Raw genomic sequence first — 23,802 nt, forward strand, 5'->3', positions numbered from 1 at the left:
CATGGCGATTGAACTGTGCGTATGGGATCTGAGCGCTATTCGCTAAGAATATGCACTCAGATCCAGGCTATCTGGGGATACGTCGCACGAATGTAATATGTTCGGTAGTTGTATACTTATTCATTTTTACATGTTTTTTGTGTTTAATTTAAAATGGCGATTTGCCTCTGTCCTGGAGATAATTGAATTACTTCTCGATTATCTCCAGGGCAGAGGGGAGGAAACCGGGATGCATTGTGGGAATATTTTGTGCCTGTATGTCTGAAAGTGCCATATGTCTGTCTGTCATTAGTCTCCCATTTGGTCCCCTAGGGGAGTGTCCACCAAGTGGGAGACCTGCATAAATACGGGCGGGTAGCCCACAGTAAAGCCAGTTCTTATTTTACCCTCAATGCGGAGCTTGGTCCCGTTGGAGGGGAGATTTACTACACGGTTGGTGACTGAGTACTGGAAACGTAAGCCGCTTGGATGTTATATTTGATCGGCTGTTAGCCGCGATTCGTGGATTTATTATTCGTGAGTTTGGGATCCGTACGGGTCCTGGTCGGGAGATTGGTGCATTCCCCCGGTTGCAGTTCGTACGGTTGGAGTATACGAATGGAGTTTGCATTATTGCGAAAGGGGAAGCTTAACTAAACGGCGGTTTTACTCCTTTATGCCAGAGGGGTCTTAACATTTAGTTTCTGTCACTCTGAGTAATTAATTGCAATATAGATTCCTCAATGACACCAAACGCTGCGCCCCATTGGTGGGTTTCAGAGCGACAGAGCACAAAAAGGAAATATTTATCTTGGACGTGTAAGGGATCTGTTGATATTTCAGAGGTTTAATTTCCGTCAATACATTCATGTACAAATAATTAGATTTTGCTGGAAGTGGGAAAGTCAGAGGAACAGTAAATATTAACAAAAAAAATTCTGTAAAAAAGGGTTAATTATTATTTGTGCCACAAGTTCCAAACCAGGACAAATGCAGAATTCCCAACAAGAAACTGTAATTGTCAATCAGCAGTGGCCTGTCAATCAGCAGTGGCCAAGGCCAGTAAGGTATTGTCATGCATGAAAAAGTGCATTCATTCTCGGGACGAGAATATCATTTTGCCTCTCTATAAATCACTGGTAAGACCACATATTGAATATGCTGTGCAATTTTTGGCACCTGTTCTAAAGAAGGATATTATGGCACTAGAAAAAGTGCAGAGGCGGGCTACAAAATTAATGGAGGAATGGAACATATCAGCTATGAAGAAAGGTTAACAAATTTAAACCTATTTAGTTTAGAAAAACGTCGCCTGAGAGGGGATATGATAACATTATACAAATATATTCGGGGCCAATACAAACCATTGTGTGGAAATCTATTCACAAACCGGACTTTACATAGGACACGAGGCCATGCGTTTAGACTGGAAGAAAGAAGATTTCGTCTAAGGCAAAGGAAAGGTTTTTTTACTGTAAGAACAATCAGATGTGGAATTCTCTGCCTGAAGAAGTGGTTTTATCAGAGTCCATACAGATGTTCAAACAGCTACTAGATGCATACTTGCAAAGACAGAATATTCAAGGATATAATCTTTCAATGTAGGGTAATAACTGCTTGATTCAAGGATAAATCTGACTGCCATTCTGGGGTCAAGAAGTAATTTTTTGTCCTAGCTTGTTGCAAAATTGTGCTTCAAACTGGGGTTTTTTTTTGTTTGTTTTTTTTTGCCTTTTGGATCAACAGCAAAAAACAGGTGTGAGGAAGGCTGAACTTGATGGACGCAAGTCTCTTTTCAGCTATCTAACTATGTAACTATGTAATCTGTTATACTATGTACGACACTTAGCAGATCACCATACATACAGGAATAGCTTGTTCTAGTTGTGATGTCACAGAATGTCAGGCCCAGTTGTGATGTCACAGAATGTCCGGCCCAGTTGTGATGTCACAGAATGTCCGGCCCAGTTGTGATGTCACAGAATGTCCGGTCCAGTTGTGATGTCACATAATGGCTGGCCCAGTTGTTATGCCACAGAATGTCCTGTCCAGTTGTGATGTCACAGAATGTCCGGCCCAGTTGTGATGTCACATAATGGCTGACCCAGTTGTGATGTCACAGGATGTCAGACCCAGTTGTGATGTCACAGGATGTCAGACCCAGTTGTGATGTCACAGAATGTCAGGCCCAGTTGTGATGTCACAGAATGTCAGGCCCAGTTGTGATGTCACAGAATGTCAGGCCCAGTTGTTATGCCACAGAATGTCCTGTCCAGTTGTGATGTCACATAATGGCTGACCCAGTTGTGATGTCACAGGATGTCAGATCCAGTTGTGATGTCACAGGATGTCAGACCCAGTTGTGATGTCACAGGATGTCAGACCCAGTTGTTATGCCACAGAATGTCCTGTCCAGTTGTGATGTCACAGGATGTCTGACCCAGTTGTGATGTCACAGGATGTCAGACCCAGTTGTGATGTCACAGGATGTCAGACCCAGTTGTGATGTCACAGGATGTCAGACCCAGTTGTGATGTCACAGAATGTCAGGCCCAGTTGTGATGTCACAGAATGTCCTGTCCAGTTGTGATGTCACAGAATGTCAGGCCCAGTTGTGATGTCACAGAATGTCAGGCCCAGTTGTGATGTCACAGAATGTCAGACTCAGTTGTGATGTCACAGAATGTCAGGCCCGGTTATGATGTCACAGAATGTCAGGCCCAGTTGTGATGTCACAGAATGTCCTGTCCAGTTGTGATGTCAGAGAATGTCAGGCCCAGTTGTGATGTCACAAAATGTCAGACCCGGTTATGATGTCACAGAATGTCAGGCCCAGTTGTGATGTCACAGAATGTCAGACTCAGTTGTGATGTCACAGAATGTCAGACCCTGTTGTGATGTCACAGAATGTCAGACCCTGTTGTGATGTCACAGAATGTCCAGCCAAGTTGTGATGTCACAGAATGTCAGACCCTGTTGTGATGTCACAGAATGTCAGACCCTGTTGTGATGTCACAGAATGTCAGACCCTGTTGTGATGTCACAGAATGTCCAGCCAAGTTGTGATGTCACAGAATGTCAGACCATGCTGTAATGATAGAATTAATCCTTATTATTATTGAAGGACACACCATCCCATATTGCTATATTTTTTATTATTCTAAAACTGGGTAGGCAAAGGTAGATTCCATTTACCTTAGAACTACAACTGCCATGATGCCTTGCCAGCCTTTATAATGTCACAAGTTGTGGATGTTGCAATTCTACAATATCTGTGGATCTACATTTTATTCACCCCTGTTCTAAGGTAGATTTAGTATAAGTTTTTTTTCTGTATTCTCATTCAATTCCTGCTGTGATATACCGGTCTTGTATTCCCGAGCTATTCCTGCTGTGATATACCATTCTCGTATTCCTGTTATATATTCCTGCTGTGATATACCGTTCTCGTATTCCCGTTAAATTCCTGCTGTGATATACTGTTCTCGTATTCCTTTTCCATTCCTGCTGTGATATATCGTTCTCGTATTCCCGTTCTATTCCTGCTGTGATATACCGTTCTCATATTCCCGTTCAATTCCTGCTGTGATATACCGTTCTCGTATTCCTGTTCCATTCCTGCTGTGATATACTGTTCTCGTATTCCTTTTCCATTCCTGCTGTGATATACCGTTCTCGTATTACCGTTAGATTCCTGCTGTGATATACCGTTCTCGTATTACTGTTCCATTCCTCCTGTGATATACCGTTCTCGTATTACCGTTCCATTCCTGCTGTAATATACCGTTCTCGTGTTACTGTTCCATTCCTGCTGTGATATACTGTTCTCGTATTACCGTTAGATTCCTGCTGTGATATACCGTTCTCGTATTCCCATTAGATTCCTGCTGTGATATACCATTCTCGTATTACTGTTCGATTCCTGCTGTGATATACCGTTCTCGTATTCCCGTTAGATTCCTGCTGTGATATACCGTTCTCGTATTCCCATTAGATTCCTGCTGTGATATACCATTCTCGTATTACTGTTCGATTCCTGCTGTGATATACCGTTCTCGTATTCCCGTTCGATTCCTGCTGTTATACACCGTTCTTGTATTATCGTTCGATATACAATATCTGTGGATCTACATTTTATTCACCCCTGTTCTAAGGTAGAATTAGTATAAGCTTTTTTTCTCTATTCTCATTCCATCCCTGCTGTGATATACCGGTCTTGTATTCCCGTGCTATTCCTGCTGTGATATACCATTCTCGTATTCCTGTTATATATTCCTGCTGTGATATACCGTTCTCGTATTCCTGTTAAATTCCTGCTGTGATATACTGTTCTCGTATTCCTTTTCCATTCCTGCTGTGATATACCGTTCTCATATTCCCGTTCTATTCCTGCTGTGATATACTGTTCTCGTATTTCCGTTCTATTCCTGCTGTGATATACCGTTCTCGTATTACCGTTAGATTCCTGCTGTGATATATACCGTTCTCGTATTACCGTTCCATTCCTGCTGTGATATACTGTTCTCGTATTCCCGTTATATATTCATGCTGTGATATACTGTTCTCGTATTCCCGTTATATATTCATGCTGTGATATACCGTTATCTTATTCCTGTTCCATTCCTGCTGTAATATACCGTTGTTGTATTCCCGTTCGATTTTTGCTGTGATATACCGTTCTCGTATTCCCGTTAGTTTCCTGCTGTGATATACGGTTCTCGTATTACCGCTAGATTCCTGCTGTGATATACTGTTCTTTTATTCCTGTTAGACTCCTGCTGTGATATACCGTTCTTGTATTCCCGTTAGATTCCTGCTGTGATATACCGTTCTCGAATTACCGCTAGATTCCTGCTGTGATATACCGTTCTTGTATTCCCGTTATATTCCTGCTGAGATATACCATTCTCATATTTCCGTTCAATTCCTGCTGTGATATACCGTTCTCGTATTCCTGTTCCATTCCTGCTGTGATATATCGGTCTCGTATTTCCGTTCAATTCCTGCTGTGATATACCGTTTTCGTATTCCTGTTCCATTCCTGCTGTGATATATCGGTCTCGTATTCCCGTTCCATTCCTGCTGTGATATACCGTTCTCGTATTCCCGTTCAATTCCTGCTGTGATATACCGTTCTTGTATTCCCGTTCAATTCCTGCTGTGATATACCGTTCTCATATTCCCGTTCAATTCCTGCTGTGATATACCGTTCTCGTATTCCTGTTCTATTCCTGCTGTGATATACCGTTCTCGTATTCCCATTAGATTCCTGCTGTGATATACCGCTTTCATATTCCTGTTAGATTCCTGCTGTGATATACCGTTCTCGTATTTCCATTAGATTCCTGCTGTGATATACCATTCTCGTATTCCTGTTCGATTCCTGCTTTGATATACCGTTCTCGTATTCCCATTAGATTCCTGCTGTGATATACCGTTCTCGTATTCCCATTAGATTCCTGCTGTGATATACCGTTCTTGTATTCCTGTTAGATTCCTGCTGTGATATACCCTTCTCGTATTCCCGTTCGATTCCTGCTGTGATATACTGTTCTCGTATTCTCGTTATATATTCATGCTGTGATATACCGTTCTCGTATTCCCGTTCAATTCCTGCTGTGATATACCGTTCTTGTATTCCCGTTCAATTCCTGCTGTGATATACCGTTCTCATATTCCCGTTTAATTCCTGCTGTGATATACCGTTCTCGTATTCCTGTTCTATTCCTGCTGTGATATACCGTTCTCGTATTCCCATTAGATTCCTGCTGTGATATACCGCTTTCATATTCCTGTTAGATTCCTGCTGTGATATACCGTTCTCGTATTTCCATTAGATTCCTGCTGTGATATACCATTCTCGTATTCCTGTTCGATTCCTGCTTTGATATACCGTTCTCGTATTCCCATTAGATTCCTGCTGTGATATACCGTTCTCGTATTCCCATTAGATTCCTGCTGTGATATACCGTTCTTGTATTCCTGTTAGATTCCTGCTGTGATATACCCTTCTCGTATTCCCGTTCGATTCCTGCTGTGATATACTGTTCTCGTATTCTCGTTATATATTCATGCTGTGATATACCGTTCTCGTATTCCTGTTCCATTCCTGCTGTGATATACTGTTCTCGTATTCCTTTTCCATTCCTGCTGTGATATACCGTTCTCGTATTACCGTTAGATTCCTGCTGTGATATACCGTTCTCGTATTACTGTTCCATTCCTGCTGTAATATACCGTTCTCGTGTTACTGTTCCATTCCTGCTGTGATATACTGTTCTCGTATTACCGTTAGATTCCTGCTGTGATATACCGTTCTCGTATTCCCATTAGATTCCTGCTGTGATATACCATTCTCGTATTACTGTTCGATTCCTGCTGTGATATACCGTTCTCGTATTCCCGTTAGATTCCTGCTGTGATATACCGTTCTCGTATTCCCATTAGATTCCTGCTGTGATATACCATTCTCGTATTACTGTTCGATTCCTGCTGTGATATACCGTTCTCGTATTCCCGTTCGATTCCTGCTGTTATACACCGTTCTTGTATTATCGTTCGATATACAATATCTGTGGATCTACATTTTATTCACCCCTGTTCTAAGGTAGATTTAGTATAAGCTTTTTTTCTCTATTCTCATTCCATCCCTGCTGTGATATACCGGTCTTGTATTCCCGTGCTATTCCTGCTGTGATATACCATTCTCGTATTCCTGTTATATATTCCTGCTGTGATATACCGTTCTCGTATTCCTGTTAAATTCCTGCTGTGATATACTGTTCTCGTATTCCTTTTCCATTCCTGCTGTGATATACCGTTCTCATATTCCCGTTCTATTCCTGCTGTGATATACTGTTCTCGTATTTCCGTTCTATTCCTGCTGTGATATACCGTTCTCGTATTACCGTTAGATTCCTGCTGTGATATATACCGTTCTCGTATTACCGTTCCATTCCTGCTGTGATATACTGTTCTCGTATTCCCGTTATATATTCATGCTGTGATATACTGTTCTCGTATTCCCGTTATATATTCATGCTGTGATATACCGTTATCTTATTCCTGTTCCATTCCTGCTGTAATATACCGTTGTTGTATTCCCGTTCGATTTTTGCTGTGATATACCGTTCTCGTATTCCCGTTAGTTTCCTGCTGTGATATACGGTTCTCGTATTACCGCTAGATTCCTGCTGTGATATACTGTTCTTTTATTCCTGTTAGACTCCTGCTGTGATATACCGTTCTTGTATTCCCGTTAGATTCCTGCTGTGATATACCGTTCTCGAATTACCGCTAGATTCCTGCTGTGATATACCGTTCTTGTATTCCCGTTATATTCCTGCTGAGATATACCATTCTCATATTTCCGTTCAATTCCTGCTGTGATATACCGTTCTCGTATTCCTGTTCCATTCCTGCTGTGATATATCGGTCTCGTATTTCCGTTCAATTCCTGCTGTGATATACCGTTTTCGTATTCCTGTTCCATTCCTGCTGTGATATATCGGTCTCGTATTCCCGTTCCATTCCTGCTGTGATATACCGTTCTCATATTCCCGTTCAATTCCTGCTGTGATATACCGTTCTCGTATTCCTGTTCTATTCCTGCTGTGATATACCGTTCTCGTATTCCCATTAGATTCCTGCTGTGATATACCGCTTTCATATTCCTGTTAGATTCCTGCTGTGATATACCGTTCTCGTATTTCCATTAGATTCCTGCTGTGATATACCATTCTCGTATTCCTGTTCGATTCCTGCTTTGATATACCGTTCTCGTATTCCCATTAGATTCCTGCTGTGATATACCGTTCTCGTATTCCCATTAGATTCCTGCTGTGATATACCGTTCTTGTATTCCTGTTAGATTCCTGCTGTGATATACCCTTCTCGTATTCCCGTTCGATTCCTGCTGTGATATACTGTTCTCGTATTCTCGTTATATATTCATGCTGTGATATACCGTTCTCGTATTCCCGTTCAATTCCTGCTGTGATATACCGTTCTTGTATTCCCGTTCAATTCCTGCTGTGATATACCGTTCTCATATTCCCGTTCAATTCCTGCTGTGATATACCGTTCTCGTATTCCTGTTCTATTCCTGCTGTGATATACCGTTCTCGTATTCCCATTAGATTCCTGCTGTGATATACCGCTTTCATATTCCTGTTAGATTCCTGCTGTGATATACCGTTCTCGTATTTCCATTAGATTCCTGCTGTGATATACCATTCTCGTATTCCTGTTCGATTCCTGCTTTGATATACCGTTCTCGTATTCCCATTAGATTCCTGCTGTGATATACCGTTCTCGTATTCCCATTAGATTCCTGCTGTGATATACCGTTCTTGTATTCCTGTTAGATTCCTGCTGTGATATACCCTTCTCGTATTCCCGTTCGATTCCTGCTGTGATATACTGTTCTCGTATTCTCGTTATATATTCATGCTGTGATATACCGTTCTCGTATTCCGGTTCCATTCCTGCTGTAATATACTGTTTTCGTATTCCCGTTTGATTTTTGCTGTGATATACAGTTCTCGTATTCCTGTTAGATTACCGCTGTGATGTACCATTCTTGTATTACCGTAAGATTCCTGCTTTGATATATGGTTTTCGTATTCCCGTTCTGATCCTGCTGTGATATACCGTTCACGTATTCCTGTTCCGTTCCTGCTGTGATATACCGTTCACGTATTCCTGTTCCGTTCCTGCTGTGATATACTGTTCTCGTATTCCTGTTAGACTCCTGCTGTGATATACCATTATCATATTCTTGTTCGATTCCTGCTGTTATACACCGTTCTTGTATTCCCGTTCGATTCCTGCTGTTATACACCGTTCTTGTATACCCGTTCGATTCCTGCTGTTATACACCGTTCTCGTATTATCGTTCGATATACCGTTGAATATTCATAGTGCAGGTGCAGTGGTTAATATTATTGAATATAGCAGAGGGAGTTGAGTCTGGCAGCTCCGTGATGGATTACCGCACGTCCGATGGAATTAGTGAAAACAAGGAGCACAGTGAAATACATGTTTAACACCTTCCAAAATACATTATCACTTCAGCAGCTGGAGGCGTCAAGCTAACCAGGTTTATCCCCCAGAGCCCCCCCATACTGGATCCATATCTGGGTTCACTGGAACATTCATGCTGCAGCTGATTCTGCCTGGGTTATGGGTTGGGGGCAGCCTCTGGTCCCCTCGTGATTGCTCTTGTTAATGGGGTCTGGGGTTGTAGAACAAGATTTGGAAAGAGAATGGACATTTTCACCTTCAGCCGTCTGTGCAGAAATGTCAGAAACTTGTTGAAGACCAAACGCCGCCGCCATGGTGCGCCAAGAGACATCAGCCATTTTCATATGGAGATTTATACAGATTATATCACCGAATCGTGTTCAGTATCAAAATAAAGATAAATAAAATTATAACGCGTTTATATTAATTCTTTTGAATCTTAACGTCAGTGCTGCAACGTTAGTCTAAATAGAATGATTTACTTACACAGATCCACATCCCTGTGGAATTCACTATATTAGATCCCCGTGGAATTCACTATATTAGATCCCCGTGGAATTCACTATATTAGATCCCTGTGGAATTCACTATATTAGATCCCTGTGGAATTCACTATATTAGATCCCCGTGGAATTCACTATATTAGATCCCTGTGGAATTCACTATATTAGATCCCTGTGGAATTCACTATATTAGATCCCCGTGGAGTTCACTATATTAGATCCCCGTGGAGTTCACTATATTAGATCCCTGTGGAATTCACTATATTAGATCCCTGTGGAATTCACTATATTAGATCCCTGTGGAATTCACTATATTAGATCCCTGTGGAATTCACTATATTAGATCCCTGTGGAATTCACTATATTAGATCCCTGTGGAATTCACTATATTAGATCCCCGTGGAATTCACTATATTAGATCCCTGTGGAATTCACTATATTAGATCCCCGTGGAATTCACTATATTAGATCCCCGTGGAATTCACTATATTAGATCCCCGTGGAGTTCACTATATTAGATCCCTGTGGAATTCACTATATTAGATCCCTGTGGAATTCACTATATTAGATCCCTGTGGAATTCACTATATTAGATCCCTGTGGAATTCACTATATTAGATCCCTGTGGAATTCACTATATTAGATCCCTGTGGAATTCACTATATTAGATCCCCGTGGAATTCACTATATTAGATCCCCGTGGAATTCACTATATTAGATCCCCGTGGAATTCACTATATTAGATCCCCGTGGAATTCACTATATTAGATCCCCGTGGAATTCACTATATTAGATCCCCGTGGAATTCACTATATTAGATCCCCGTGGAATTCACTATATTAGATCCCCGTGGAATTCACTATATTAGATCCCCGTGGAATTCACTATATTAGATCCCCGTGGAGTTCACTATATTAGATCCCTGTGGAATTCACTATATTAGATCCCTGTGGAATTCACTATATTAGATCCCTGTGGAATTCACTATATTAGATCCCTGTGGAATTCACTATATTAGATCCCTGTGGAATTCACTATATTAGATCCCTGTGGAATTCACTATATTAGATCCCCGTGGAATTCACTATATTAGATCCCCGTGGAATTCACTATATTAGATCCCCGTGGAATTCACTATATTAGATCCCCGTGGAATTCACTATATTAGATCCCCGTGGAATTCACTATATTAGATCCCCGTGGAATTCACTATATTAGATCCCCGTGGAATTCACTATATTAGATCCCCGTGGAGTTCACTATATTAGATCCCTGTGGAATTCACTATATTAGATCCCTGTGGAATTCACTATATTAGATCCCTGTGGAATTCACTATATTAGATCCCTGTGGAATTCACTATATTAGATCCCTGTGGAATTCACTATATTAGATCCCTGTGGAATTCACTATATTAGATCCCTGTGGAATTCACTATATTAGATCCCTGTGGAATTCACTATATTAGATCCCTGTGGAATTCACTATATTAGATCCCTGTGGAATTCACTATATTAGATCCCCGTGGAATTCACTATATTAGATCCCCGTGGAATTCACTATATTAGATCCCCGTGGAATTCACTATATTAGATCCCCGTGGAATTCACTATATTAGATCCCCGTGGAGTTCACTATATTAGATCCCTGTGGAATTCACTATATTAGATCCCTGTGGAATTCACTATATTAGATCCCTGTGGAATTCACTATATTAGATCCCTGTGGAATTCACTATATTAGATCCCTGTGGAATTCACTATATTAGATCCCTGTGGAATTCACTATATTAGATCCCTGTGGAATTCACTATATTAGATCCCTGTGGAATTCACTATATTAGATCCCCGTGGAATTCACTATATTAGATCCCCGTGGAGTTCACTATATTAGATCCCCGTGGAATTCACTATATTAGATCCCCGTGGAGTTCACTATATTAGTTTGTAGTTAGATTCACTCTGCTTTATTCTCTCGTTAGTGTCATGTTATTATATATTTTTTATATCTCCCTTTCAGTTACTGATAACATGGTCCCAGGTACACAGCACTGTACACATGGCCACAGGTACACAGCACTGTACACATGGCCACAGGTACACAGCACTGTACACATGGCCACAGGTACACAGCACTGTACACATGGCCACAGGTACACAGCACTGTACATATGGCCACAGGTACACAGCACTGTACACATGGTCCCAGGTACACATGGCCACAGGTACTGTACACATGGCTACAGGTACACAGCACTGTACACATGGCTACAGGTACACATAGTCCCAGGTACACAGCACTGTACATATGGCTACAGGTACACAGCACTGTACACATGGCTACAGGTACACAGCACTGTACACATGGCCACAGGTACACAGCACTGTACATATGGCCACAGGTACACAGCACTGTACACATGGTCCCAGGTACACATGGCCACAGGTACTGTACACATGGCTACAGGTACACAGCACTGTACACATGGCTACAGGTACACAGCACTGTACATATGGCTACAGGTACACAGCACTGTACATATGGCCACAGGTACACAGCACTGTGGAATTCACTATATTAGATCCCCGTGGAATTCACTATATTAGTTTGTAGTTAGATTCACTCTGCTTTATTCTCTCGTTAGTGTCATGTTATTATATATATTTTATATCTCCCTTTCAGTTACTGATAACATGGCCACAGGTACACAGCACTGTACACATGGCCACAGGTACACAGCACTGTACACATGGCCACAGGTACACAGCACTGTACACATGGCCACAGGTACACAGCACTGTACACATGGCCACAGGTACACATGGTTATAGGTATACAGCACTGTACCCATGGCTACAGGTACACAGCACTGTACCCATGGCTACAGGTACACAGCACTGTACACATGGCTATAGGTACACAGCACTGTACATATGGCCACAGGTACACAGCACTGTGGAATTCACTATATTAGATCCCCGTGGAATTCACTATATTAGTTTGTAGTTAGATTCACTCTGCTTTATTCTCTCGTTAGTGTCATGTTATTATATATATTTTATATCTCCCTTTCAGTTACTGATAACATGGTCCCAGGTACACAGCACTGTACACATGGCCACAGGTACACAGCACTGTACACATGACCACAGGTACACAGCACTGTACACATGGCCACAGGTACACAGCACTGTACACATGGCCACAGGTACACAGCACTGTACACATGGCCACAGGTACACAGCACTGTACATATGGCCACAGGTACACAGCACTGTACACATGGTCCCATGTACACATGGCCACAGGTACTGTACACATGGCTACAGGTACACAGCACTGTACACATGGCTACAGGTACACATAGTCCCAGGTACACAGCACTGTACATATGGTTACAGGTACACAGCACTGTACACATGGCTACAGGTACACAGCACTGTACACATGGCTACAGGTACACATAGTCCCAGGTACACAGCACTGTACATATGGCTACAGGTACACAGCACTGTACACATGGCTACAGGTACACATGGTCTGTACATATGGCTACAGGTACACAGCACTGTACACATGGCTACAGGTACACATAGTCCCAGGTACACAGCACTGTACATATGGCTACAGGTACACAGCACTGTACACATGGCTACAGGTACACAGCACTGTACACATGGCTATAGGTACACAGCACTGTACACTTGATTCTAGATTCCCAGCAATGTAATACTGTAATACAGGTCATCATTGTTTGACATTACTTATGTCACTACATGACATCATATGTATATGTGACATCACTAGTAACTCATTCAGTGTTATGATATGATTATTATATGACATCATTGATGACATCGCTTGTGTCAGCATTACTGTATATCCTTGGTTTTACCAACAGTGAGCACTTGTCAGATAAATCATTAACTGTTTAGTTACAGAATGATCCATATGGTGATGTTGTTGTACTTGCTGTATACGTGCTTGTTAGTTGGAGAGAGAGAAATTGGCAATTCTCCCCGACGCTGAGAAATAGAGGAAGGTTTATAATTGTTTTCTGAAATGTATCTTGTATTCTCGGTTTCGAATCCATTTATATTTAGCAAGTTGTTCTAAAAGTGGTGTAAAACGTGTCAGCTTTTCTCTAGCTAAATTATTCAATTTTTCACAGAAATATTATTCACAGGCAAGACTGACATGACAACTAAATCACATATAGAAACCCTGTGAGACCCATAGTATATACAGCGTCTGCTAGACACCCACAACACACACAGTGCTAACACACACAGTGCTAGCAAAACACACAGCGCTAACAATAAACCCAGAACACACAGTGCTAACACATACAGTGCTAACAATACACCCAGAACACACACAGTGATAGCAAAACGCACAGCGCTAACAATAAACCTAGAACATACAGTGCTAACACAGACAGTGCTAACAATACACCCACAACACACACAGCGCTAGCAAAACGCACAGCGCTAACAATAAACCCAGAACACACAGTGCTAACACATACAGTGCTAACAATACACCCACAACACACACAGTGCTAGCAACACACACAGCGCTAACAATAAACCCAGAACACACAGTGCTAACAACACACACAGTGCTAGCAAAACACCCACAACACACACAGTGCTAGCAAAACGCACAGCGCTAACAATAAACCCAGAACACACAGTGCTAACACATACAGTGCTAACAATACACCCACAACGCACACAGTGCTAGCAAAACGCACAGCACTAACAATAAACCCAGAACACACAGTGCTAACACACACAGTGCTAACAATACACCCACAACACACACAGTGCTAGCAAAACACACAGCGCTAACAATAAACCCAGAACATACAGTGCTAACACACACAGTGCTAACAATACACCCAGAACACACACAGTGCTAGCAAAACACACAGCGCTAACAATAAACCCAGAACACACAGTGCTAACACATACAGTGCTAACAATACACCCACAACACACACAGTGCTAGCAAAACGCACAGCGCTAACAATAAACCCAGAACACACAGTGCTAACACATACAGTGCTAACAATACACCCACAACGCACACAGTGCTAGCAAAACGCACAGCACTAACAATAAACCCAGAACACACAGTGCTAACACACACAGTGCTAACAATACACCCACAACACACACAGTGCTAGCAAAACACACAGCGCTAACAATAAACCCAGAACACACAGTGCTAACACACACAGTGCTAACAATACACCCACAACACACACAGTGCTAGCAAAACGCACAGCTCTAACAATAAACCCAGAACACACAGTGCTAACACACACAGTGCTAACAATACACCCAGAACACACAGTGCTAACACACACAGTGCTAACAATACACCCACAACACACACAGTGCTAGCAAAACGCACAGCGCTAACAATAAACCCAGAACATACAGTGCTAACACACACAGTGCTAGCAATAAACCCAGAACACACAGTGCTAACACATACAGTGCTAACAATACACCCAGAACACACACAGTGCTAGCAAAACGCACAGCGCTAACAATAAACCCAGAACATACAGTGCTAACACACACAGTGCTAGCAATAAACCCAGAACACACAGTGCTAACACATACAGTGCTAACAATACACCCAGAACACACACAGTGCTAGCAAAACGCACAGCGCTAACAATAAACCCAGAACACACAGTGCTAACACACACAGTGCTAACAATACACCCAGAACACACAGTGCTAGCAAAACGCACAGCACTAACAATAAACCCAGAACATACAGTGCTAACACATACAGTGCTAACACACACAGTGCTAACAATACACCCACAACACACACAGTGCTAGCAAAATGCACAGCGCTAACAATAAACCCAGAACATACAGTGCTAACACACACAGTGCTAATACACCCAGAACACACAGTGCTAAGCACACACAGTGCTAACACACACAGTGCTAACAATACACCCACAACGCACACAGCGCTAACAATAAATCCAGAACACCCAGTGCTAACACATACAGCGCTAACAATAAACCCAAAACACACCCAGTGCTAACACATACAGCGCTAACAATAAACCCAGAACACACACAGTGCTAACACATACAGCGCTAACAATAAACCCAGAACACACACAGTGCTAACACATACAGTGCTAACAATAAACCCAGAACACACACAGTGCTAACACATACAGTGCTAACAATACACCCAGAACACACAGTGCTAAGCTCACACTCAATGCTAACAACACACAAAGTGCTAACACACACAGTACTAACAATACACCCAGAACACACAGTGTGAACAAAACACACAGTGCTAACAACACGCAAAGCGCTAACAATAAACCAAGAACACACACAGTGCTATCACATAGTGCTAACAATACACACAGAACACACACATTACAACCAGAATACACAGCGTGCCCACATCACACCCAGAACACAATGCCTAGAACATACCCAGAACACACACATCACACCCGTAACACACACATCACACTTAGAATACAATGCCCAGAACATACAAATAGAAAAGTCCTGCGCTCACGCCCATCACTCCTGGCCGGCAGAAACGACTACAGTACACATCAGCTGCAATACATATAGTAAAAACCAAAGAAAAAAAGTTACCTGCACTCTCTCCTTAATCCCTATGTATATTTAAACAAATGGAGGTCATTTAGTTACTCCAATGGCCACTGGAGGGAACACCCGTCTGCCAACGTCAAGGCTGACCCTTCAGCCTGCTTCCTTGAGCTTCTGGCAAAGATATCTCTAATGAGACAGAGAGGGGTATTTTTTATATACATCCCTACATGGTTATTAACCCTTAATAGGGAACACATGGGATGGGCAGCAGAATTGTAACATAGCTGTGAGATACAAAAAGTAAATACAAAAAGAGAAGTCCTGCGCTCACTCACTCCTGCCCAGAACATACCCAGAATACACACATCACACTTGGAATACAATGCCCAGAATACACACATCACACTTGGAATACAATGCCCAGAATACACACATCACACTTGGAATACAATGCCCAGAACACACACATCACACCCAGAACACACACATCACCTGGAACGTAATGCCCAAAACACACATGCTGTTGGCGTGACTTTCAGCAGACATGTAGCGATACGTCCTGAAAAGTGGTTGTTTTGTCCTAAAATTTCCAGTGACTTCTTAAAGTGAACGTGCCCTCCCCAAGAAGTTTACGTTTATGTTATGTACTAAGAGGTGAAAGGTGAAACGATTTCACTGTTGGCTTTGTATCCTATTAGAAGACATAATGTTATGTTCATGGCTCAATATTTCCTGAATTATGTTACTAGCCAGGCCTACAATGTACTTGCCACGCAGAGCCGGATAATCCACTGTACACTCACCGCGTGAATGTCTACTCACCGGGCCCCTCTAGTATTTAATACAAGGAATATTGTTCTCCACTGCGTCATTCGTAGCGCAGACATTTACTGACATCTCCTGCTTTGCTCTGCTTTTGGTCCCATACTCCAAATATGTTCCAAAATTGCCATGTTTAGACTACTTAGTTCGTTCTTTTACGCAAAGTTTCCCTTTTTCCTTCATATCGACTATTCCCCCAGAAAATAAGGCTCAAACTAATATATTTGAAGTATAACCTCGCTGGCATTGTCTAAGAGCATGGATCCATACGCTGTCTCCTTTCATTAAATGTGTTAACCAGTTACATTGTCGGTTCCCCGATGGCTGCTCACGATCAGTATGGATTTGGCTCTTTTGGCCAGGGCCCATTGCTTGCTTGTGTTACGATGTTGTTATGACTTGTTCCCTGAATGTCCTAATATTGGTTTATTATTCTACAGCTACCGGCCTCGAGCTTCCCGTGGAAGGTAGACTTGCCGCCTGCCACCATCATGCGCCTGATACGGATAAAGACGCCATATTTGTTACTGCCCATACTATCAGCGATGATGTTCCACCTGTCAGCGCTGCAAGTTGGAGCCAAGTATTCAGAAGCAGAGCTACAGGAGCAGTGCTCCAAAAGACAGCACCCTATCCTCGCCTTTCAAGGTGAGTCCCCCTTACTGTACTCCTTATACGTTGCATGGTTTCCAGGGCATTCCTAGGGAAAAGTCGTCCTTTTTAACAACAAAAGGATATTTATTCCACATTGTGATAGATCCCACTAAATCTCACCTGTCTGAGCTCCTCTCGTAGAACGTGGCATTTTATTTCATCGAACACAGATTCTGAAATTTTTTGATTATAAATAAATGTACCCAGATATAATAGTCATGACGTCCCTCTCAGACGCCCATTGCTGAGTGTGCTGTGCCCATTTTACCACGTTTTAGTAAAGTTAAAAATAAAATAACCCCTAAATTCTAATCTCAGAAGACAGAAAGGTTTTAGAATCTGGGTCTAAATCAAATCATTTTCCATAAACCTTTTTTATTCATTCCCAGCTGTATCTCAATTCTTTAGGTGAGCCTGTACTTCGAACTGTAGGTTAGGACGCATTCCATAAACCATGTTATCAAACGGCAATACAAGAGATACTGCTGGGAGATCCTGACAGTCGTCCCCGGCTGGTTAATGATTTCACCCTGTGACGGCTTACTTGGTGCAGTCATATTTACCTTCCAGTTACCGTAATCTCTTTTCAAAGCAGACCTGTTCCTTTCACCGGTTTCTTGTCACGTGACACATTGTAGACTCCAGTAAGCAGACCGTTACATTTCACGAAGTTCTCCCTGCCTTCCAGTTTGATATTGTGGGACTCCCTGTACACAATGTACAGCATCTTAAAACCCACACGTTTACACAACAAGTGTCGACGAGTGGCTGTAAAGGCCTCATATTTAAAAAACGCAAATCAGGTAAATAATTCTGTCACCTGAATGGCGTGGCATTGTGACAAACATCCGTATACTGGCCACTATTAACCAATTGTAACTCCCATGGATCTGCCAGCCTCGTGGTCTATGGATTCTGCGAACACTCTAAATAATTAGCTTTTATATTTGTCTATATATGTTTTTCATTTCTCTGACACACTTGTTAAACTCTGACACAATGGCCTCTCTTCCGTGGAACCTTTGGCTGCGGACGTTCCCTGTTATTTAATTTATTTATGTTTTTCTGGAGTTATTCCGGTCTCACTGTTCTATTTAATTCCATATAAGAAATAACAGGATATAAAATATGGAGATATCCTGCAGTTATGGTAGCTGTTTGACCTTTTCAAGTGATTTTCCCATGAGCCTTTGCAGTGCGTCGAGGAGGCCATTGTTTGGGATGTATTTACCGCTGTGACCTTTCCCGCACACAATGTTATTAATTCCCAAAAAGTAGCCCGAAAGGAGGATGAGCCCATTATTTAACATAACAGAGAATACGTTGACCCTCTCAGGACAGGAACCAGAATAAATAAACTGAATTTCATTAACAGAATGTGCTCTATATACAGCATAATGGCCGAGTGTCTGCATATTACATGCCTAGATCCATCTGTGGCTATAGTTATATGGTCTGAAATCACCAATATCTGTACGAATAAATCTTTATAAACCAATATGTGTAGGACTCCATGTGTGTATCGTTCAATATGCCTGGACGTCTAATACGTTTATAAATCGATATGTGTATAAAACAATGTGCATAAATCGATGTCTGTAAATCGATATGTGTTTAAATCGATATGTGTTTAAATCGATATGTGTTTAAATCGATATGTGTTTAAATCGATATGTGTATAAATCGATATGTGTATAAAACAATGTGCATAAATCGATGTCTGTAAATCGATATGTGTTTAAATCGATATGTGTTTAAATCGATATGTGTATAAATCGATATGTGTATAAATCGATATGTGTATAAATCGATATGTGTTAGAAGAATTGAAATGAGTATAAATACATTTACAAAGTACTATTACTTGCTTTCAGGGGGAACCTGTGGTGATGTGACCCATTGTACAGCGCTACGGAATGTGAAGGCACTATATAAATAATAATAATGTGACGATTGTTAAACAGGGGCTGAATCTCGCTGTCTCACATTGGGCTGTTTTGTCCTGAATTTGGATGTCATTACATTGCAGCCCAATTAATGTTACACAACCAGCTTGTATGTGCCCTCCCCTCAACACAGGGATTCCTGCATATATAAACATACAAAACTAAGCACTGCGCTCAAACTCCCACTACTCCTGGACAGCAGCAATGACTATAGTACACATCAGCCCCAGTACATACGATAAAAACCAAAGAAAAAAGTAAATTGTGCACTATCCCAAATCCCTATCACTGATGAGTACTATAGTCATTGCTGCTGCCTATGAGTAGTGGGAGTTTGAGTGCATGAAATAATCTTGTATGTTTGTATTTGCTTTTATATTACAGAGCCATGTTACAGTGCCGCTGCCCACCCCATGCGTTCCCTATTAAGGGTGAAAAGTGTTTAAATGCTTGACAGGCATACCCCAAAGGGAAAGGGGTAAACTACGATAGCCTTCACTGGGGCGTATGCACATACTCGGGCTACGCTTGGTAATCACGGGCCAATTACTGGATCACATAATAAACCTCTTTACCAACGCACACGGCCCCTCACCTTAACCCCTTAAGGACACATGACATGTGTGACATGTCATGATTCCCTTTTATTCCGGAAGTTTGGTCCTTAAGGGGTTAAACACCACCACCCATGGGGAGACTAGCACAGCCATCCACCCGGCTTTCCTTTCTTTCATACCCCCTTTTCCTTTCCTTTTTTGCTTAGTGTTAAACCCTTCATGAAGTTATGAAGTTGTAAAACCTAGAAGTGACAATACATTATGTTGCAGGGATCGCACGAACCGCCACAGTAATACAATGTTAATGAAGGCTTTTGCGTAAACTGCAACAGCGTAAACACGAAGTATTGTAATGCATAAATAAATGCTGACTTCTGTGTAAGCCCTCATAGTGTTACAAAAATTGGGTACCATTTGTCGTCACGACTGACATAGATATTGATACAAAAATAGTGGCGGAACATGTCTTTACTTGCAACTTTGAACAAATAAGCCTGTACCACTGTGTAAATATTGGCTTCTGCGTAAGCCGCAATGCTGTCTACCCATAAAAACTGTTTTATTATGCACATATGGGCTTCTGCGCAAGCCATGCCATTGTAATATCAACTGCACATTGCTACGTGTCCCGACTAAAAATAAAGAATAAAAAAAAAAGTGTTTAAATGATAAAATTCCACATGAAATCTAACAATGTCCCTCCAGTAAGCTGCGATCAGTCGCCATGTCGCCATGTTTCGCTTTCCTAAATTTTAAATCAGAACGGTCACTTTCCAGAAATGTTAATATATTTACACAGTTCCTATATTTGAAAATGAAATGTAGAAGTCCACCCCACTAAAGGGACACTCAAAGGACCAAAACAACCCTAACCGAATGAAGTGGGTTTGGTGTATAGATCATGCCCCTTAATTCTCACTGCTCAACTCACTGCCATTTAGGAGTTAAATCACTTTGTGTCTGTTTATGTAGCCCTAGCCACACCTCCCCTGGCAGTGACTGACACAGCCTGCATGAAAAAAATATTTAATTTTCAACCAGGTGTAACAGCACAGTGTGTTTACTTTAGAATTTATTTTTAAATCTTCTGTTCTGTTACTTGAACTTTAATCGCACACAAGAGTCTGTTGCAAGCTATTAATCATGTTAAGACAGTCCCGGCATAAAGGAGTGAAACCGCCGCTTAGTAGAGCTTCCCCTTTTACAGAAATGCAGGTACGGCTATTTAGAACTCCAAACTCACGAACGGAACCAGGGGAATGCGCCTATCTCCCGGACAGCATACTTAATAATAATCCAAACTCCCGAACTGCGTTCTCACGAACTGCTGCTTACCGACGAATCAATATAACATCCAAGCGGCTTATATTCCCAGCAGTCAGTCTCTATCTGTGTAAAGTAAATCCCCCCAATCACGAGACCAAGCTCCGTGGTTGAGGGTAAAACAAGATCTGCTTTAATGAGGGCTACCTCCCCGGTATTTATGCAGGTCTCCCACCTGGTGGACACTCCCCCAGGGAACCAGATGGAAGACTGGGACACATATTGGACAGTAGCCAATCGCAGTGGCTCAGGATTAAGCACTCCCCTTTACATACATAAATCCCTCCTCTCTATCCTGGAGAAAATTGAGAAGAAACCGAATTATCTCCAGGGATAGAGGTAAATCGCCATTTTAAATACACTTGTAAAACCACACAAAAATATATAATTGTACAAATACCGAATGCATGTGCTTCGTGTAACATATCCCCAGATAGCCTGGATCTGAGTGCATATTTCTACCGAATAGCGCTCAGATCCAATGCGCATAGTTCAATCGCCATGGAGTCAAAGTCCTTCATATGTCTTTCGGTATACGATTGACTCCATGGGATGGCTATCTGGGTTAAGTCCATGCGTACGTTCCAAACTCCCGAACTGACCGGTGTTCGTATGCCTTGACTAAAACGAAGGGCGACCGCTAGCTTCAGCGGTGTTCGGTAGATAAAGTGTCCGTATAGTTCCATAGAATCTTTGTCGAACACCGCGTGTTTAAAATGTCCGCCGCCTCATGGTCGGCATACGAACGACGACCACCCTGAATACGGTTAGAATGGAGAGGTGTCTGCGGTTACCCACAACGTTCTAATTGGGGCCAAGAGGTTAACCAGCAGCACACTTCTCTCCTGGGTGGCCGTCCGTTCAGTAGTTTTGATCGGTATTTTCTGCAACACACGAACAGGGGCATACGGGCAGGCAAATAGACGAAAAAAGGGGCAAACAGATGAACCAGCAATCTTAGTCTATACAGATGGATCTGTCACAAATCATATCTCCAAACATCAGTGCCACACAAGTTAAGATGCTGGTAGGCAGGGCTAAAGGGGACGAACTAGTGATGTATACTGCACCACTAGCGTTGTCCAAAGGGGGCATGTCCCTCAAAGAATTGGCAGATCAGTCCAGCCACACGGGCGAGCACACAGAGTAGACGATGCAGGAGGCACTTTTTAGCACCGTCTGCATGGTCCTTGTAGCGGAGTAGCAGTATAATCCACGGTATCTCCGCTGGTAGTCAGGATAAAGCAGGTAAAACACAGGCAGCGTAATAATAATCCCTCTTCCCCAAGGACTAGACGACACCAAGTCTGGGAGCCAACTGTCATTTTATTCCACCGTCACAGTATTTATGCAAGACCCCATGCAAGGGGTTTCCTGAATGACATTGCAGGGGTTTTACTACAGAGGACTGTGTGGGGAACTTAGCCTGCAAGGCTGTTTCCCAGCATGCCTTGCTGTACAGGAGAGATAATTGTGCAAGAATGTACTGTCAATCACATTACCTCTCCGTACAGCAAAATACTGTATACAGTTTACATAAAAATACATAACTGATATAATATTCAGACGAATGCTACACACTGCATATAAAACGAGCATAGCAACAGTTAATGAAATATTCGCCCTAAGTTAACAGAAGCAGGGACTAAGCTAAAGTTGTTTTGGTGCTTAGAATGTCCCTTTAATTTAGTTCTATCCTGGAACTGGGCGTCTCTATCTTGGCTGCTTGTCAATCATTGTCGTGATCTTGTTTCTGGCATTGAACATAGTAAGCAGAGGAGAAGCTACAGACTCAGTGAGTTCTGTGTAAAGAATGGAGCAATCTTTATCATGTGGCCAATCTGCACCTGTACGGTCTGTATAATGATTCATAAATAGACCTCACACGTGGAAACAAAATGTGGCGCATGTACGACTATTCTAACCGTGCAAATAACGCCAGATATGCGTAAAAACAGTGCACGGTTATACACAATCTGAGACAAAATATAAACAATCATTAGATCACGTTCTACATTGGGATATATTTCATACATACCTGCCGACACTAATTGTCTTGTGTTTGTACCACGTTTCTCACATAAAGTCTGCGTGCCAGTCTGTGCCAGGACTGAACCGGAAATCAGTGACCGGATAGAGTTAATAAAGTTACATGTTCTTGGATAATTATACAGCACCGTGCGGTAATATACAGAAATGGCAATATCCAAAACTCGTTAAACACAATTTCCTGTTAAATTACATTAAAGCACCTCTTTGAATAGCAGCCACTCGCTCTCCCAGCCCACGTTTTTGCAGAACACAAATTGCCTCTCACTCTGGGTTGGCCGTTTGAAATTCTAGCTCCGTTTTGAGTCTGTTTTTCTCAGCTTAT

At 42.0% G+C, this 23,802-nt stretch overlaps 1 protein-coding gene across 2 annotated transcripts in view; it reads left to right on the forward strand.

Moving 5' to 3' along the window:
- The window catches only part of SEMA5B (semaphorin 5B), a 323,405-nt gene that overhangs the window by 142,591 nt on the left and 157,012 nt on the right, over positions 1 to 23,802 (forward strand). For both annotated transcript variants that reach the window (XM_063429186.1, XM_063429187.1), the window contains one exon: positions 17,389 to 17,596. In XM_063429186.1, coding sequence (XP_063285256.1) covers positions 17,440 to 17,596 — 157 coding nt within the window. In that variant the 5' untranslated portion in view covers positions 17,389 to 17,439. The remainder of the gene's footprint in view (positions 1 to 17,388; positions 17,597 to 23,802) is intronic.

The sequence above is a fragment of the Pelobates fuscus genome, chromosome 8 (genome assembly GCF_036172605.1).
Source record: "Pelobates fuscus isolate aPelFus1 chromosome 8, aPelFus1.pri, whole genome shotgun sequence".
In the NCBI taxonomy this organism is placed as follows: domain Eukaryota; kingdom Metazoa; phylum Chordata; class Amphibia; order Anura; family Pelobatidae; genus Pelobates; species Pelobates fuscus.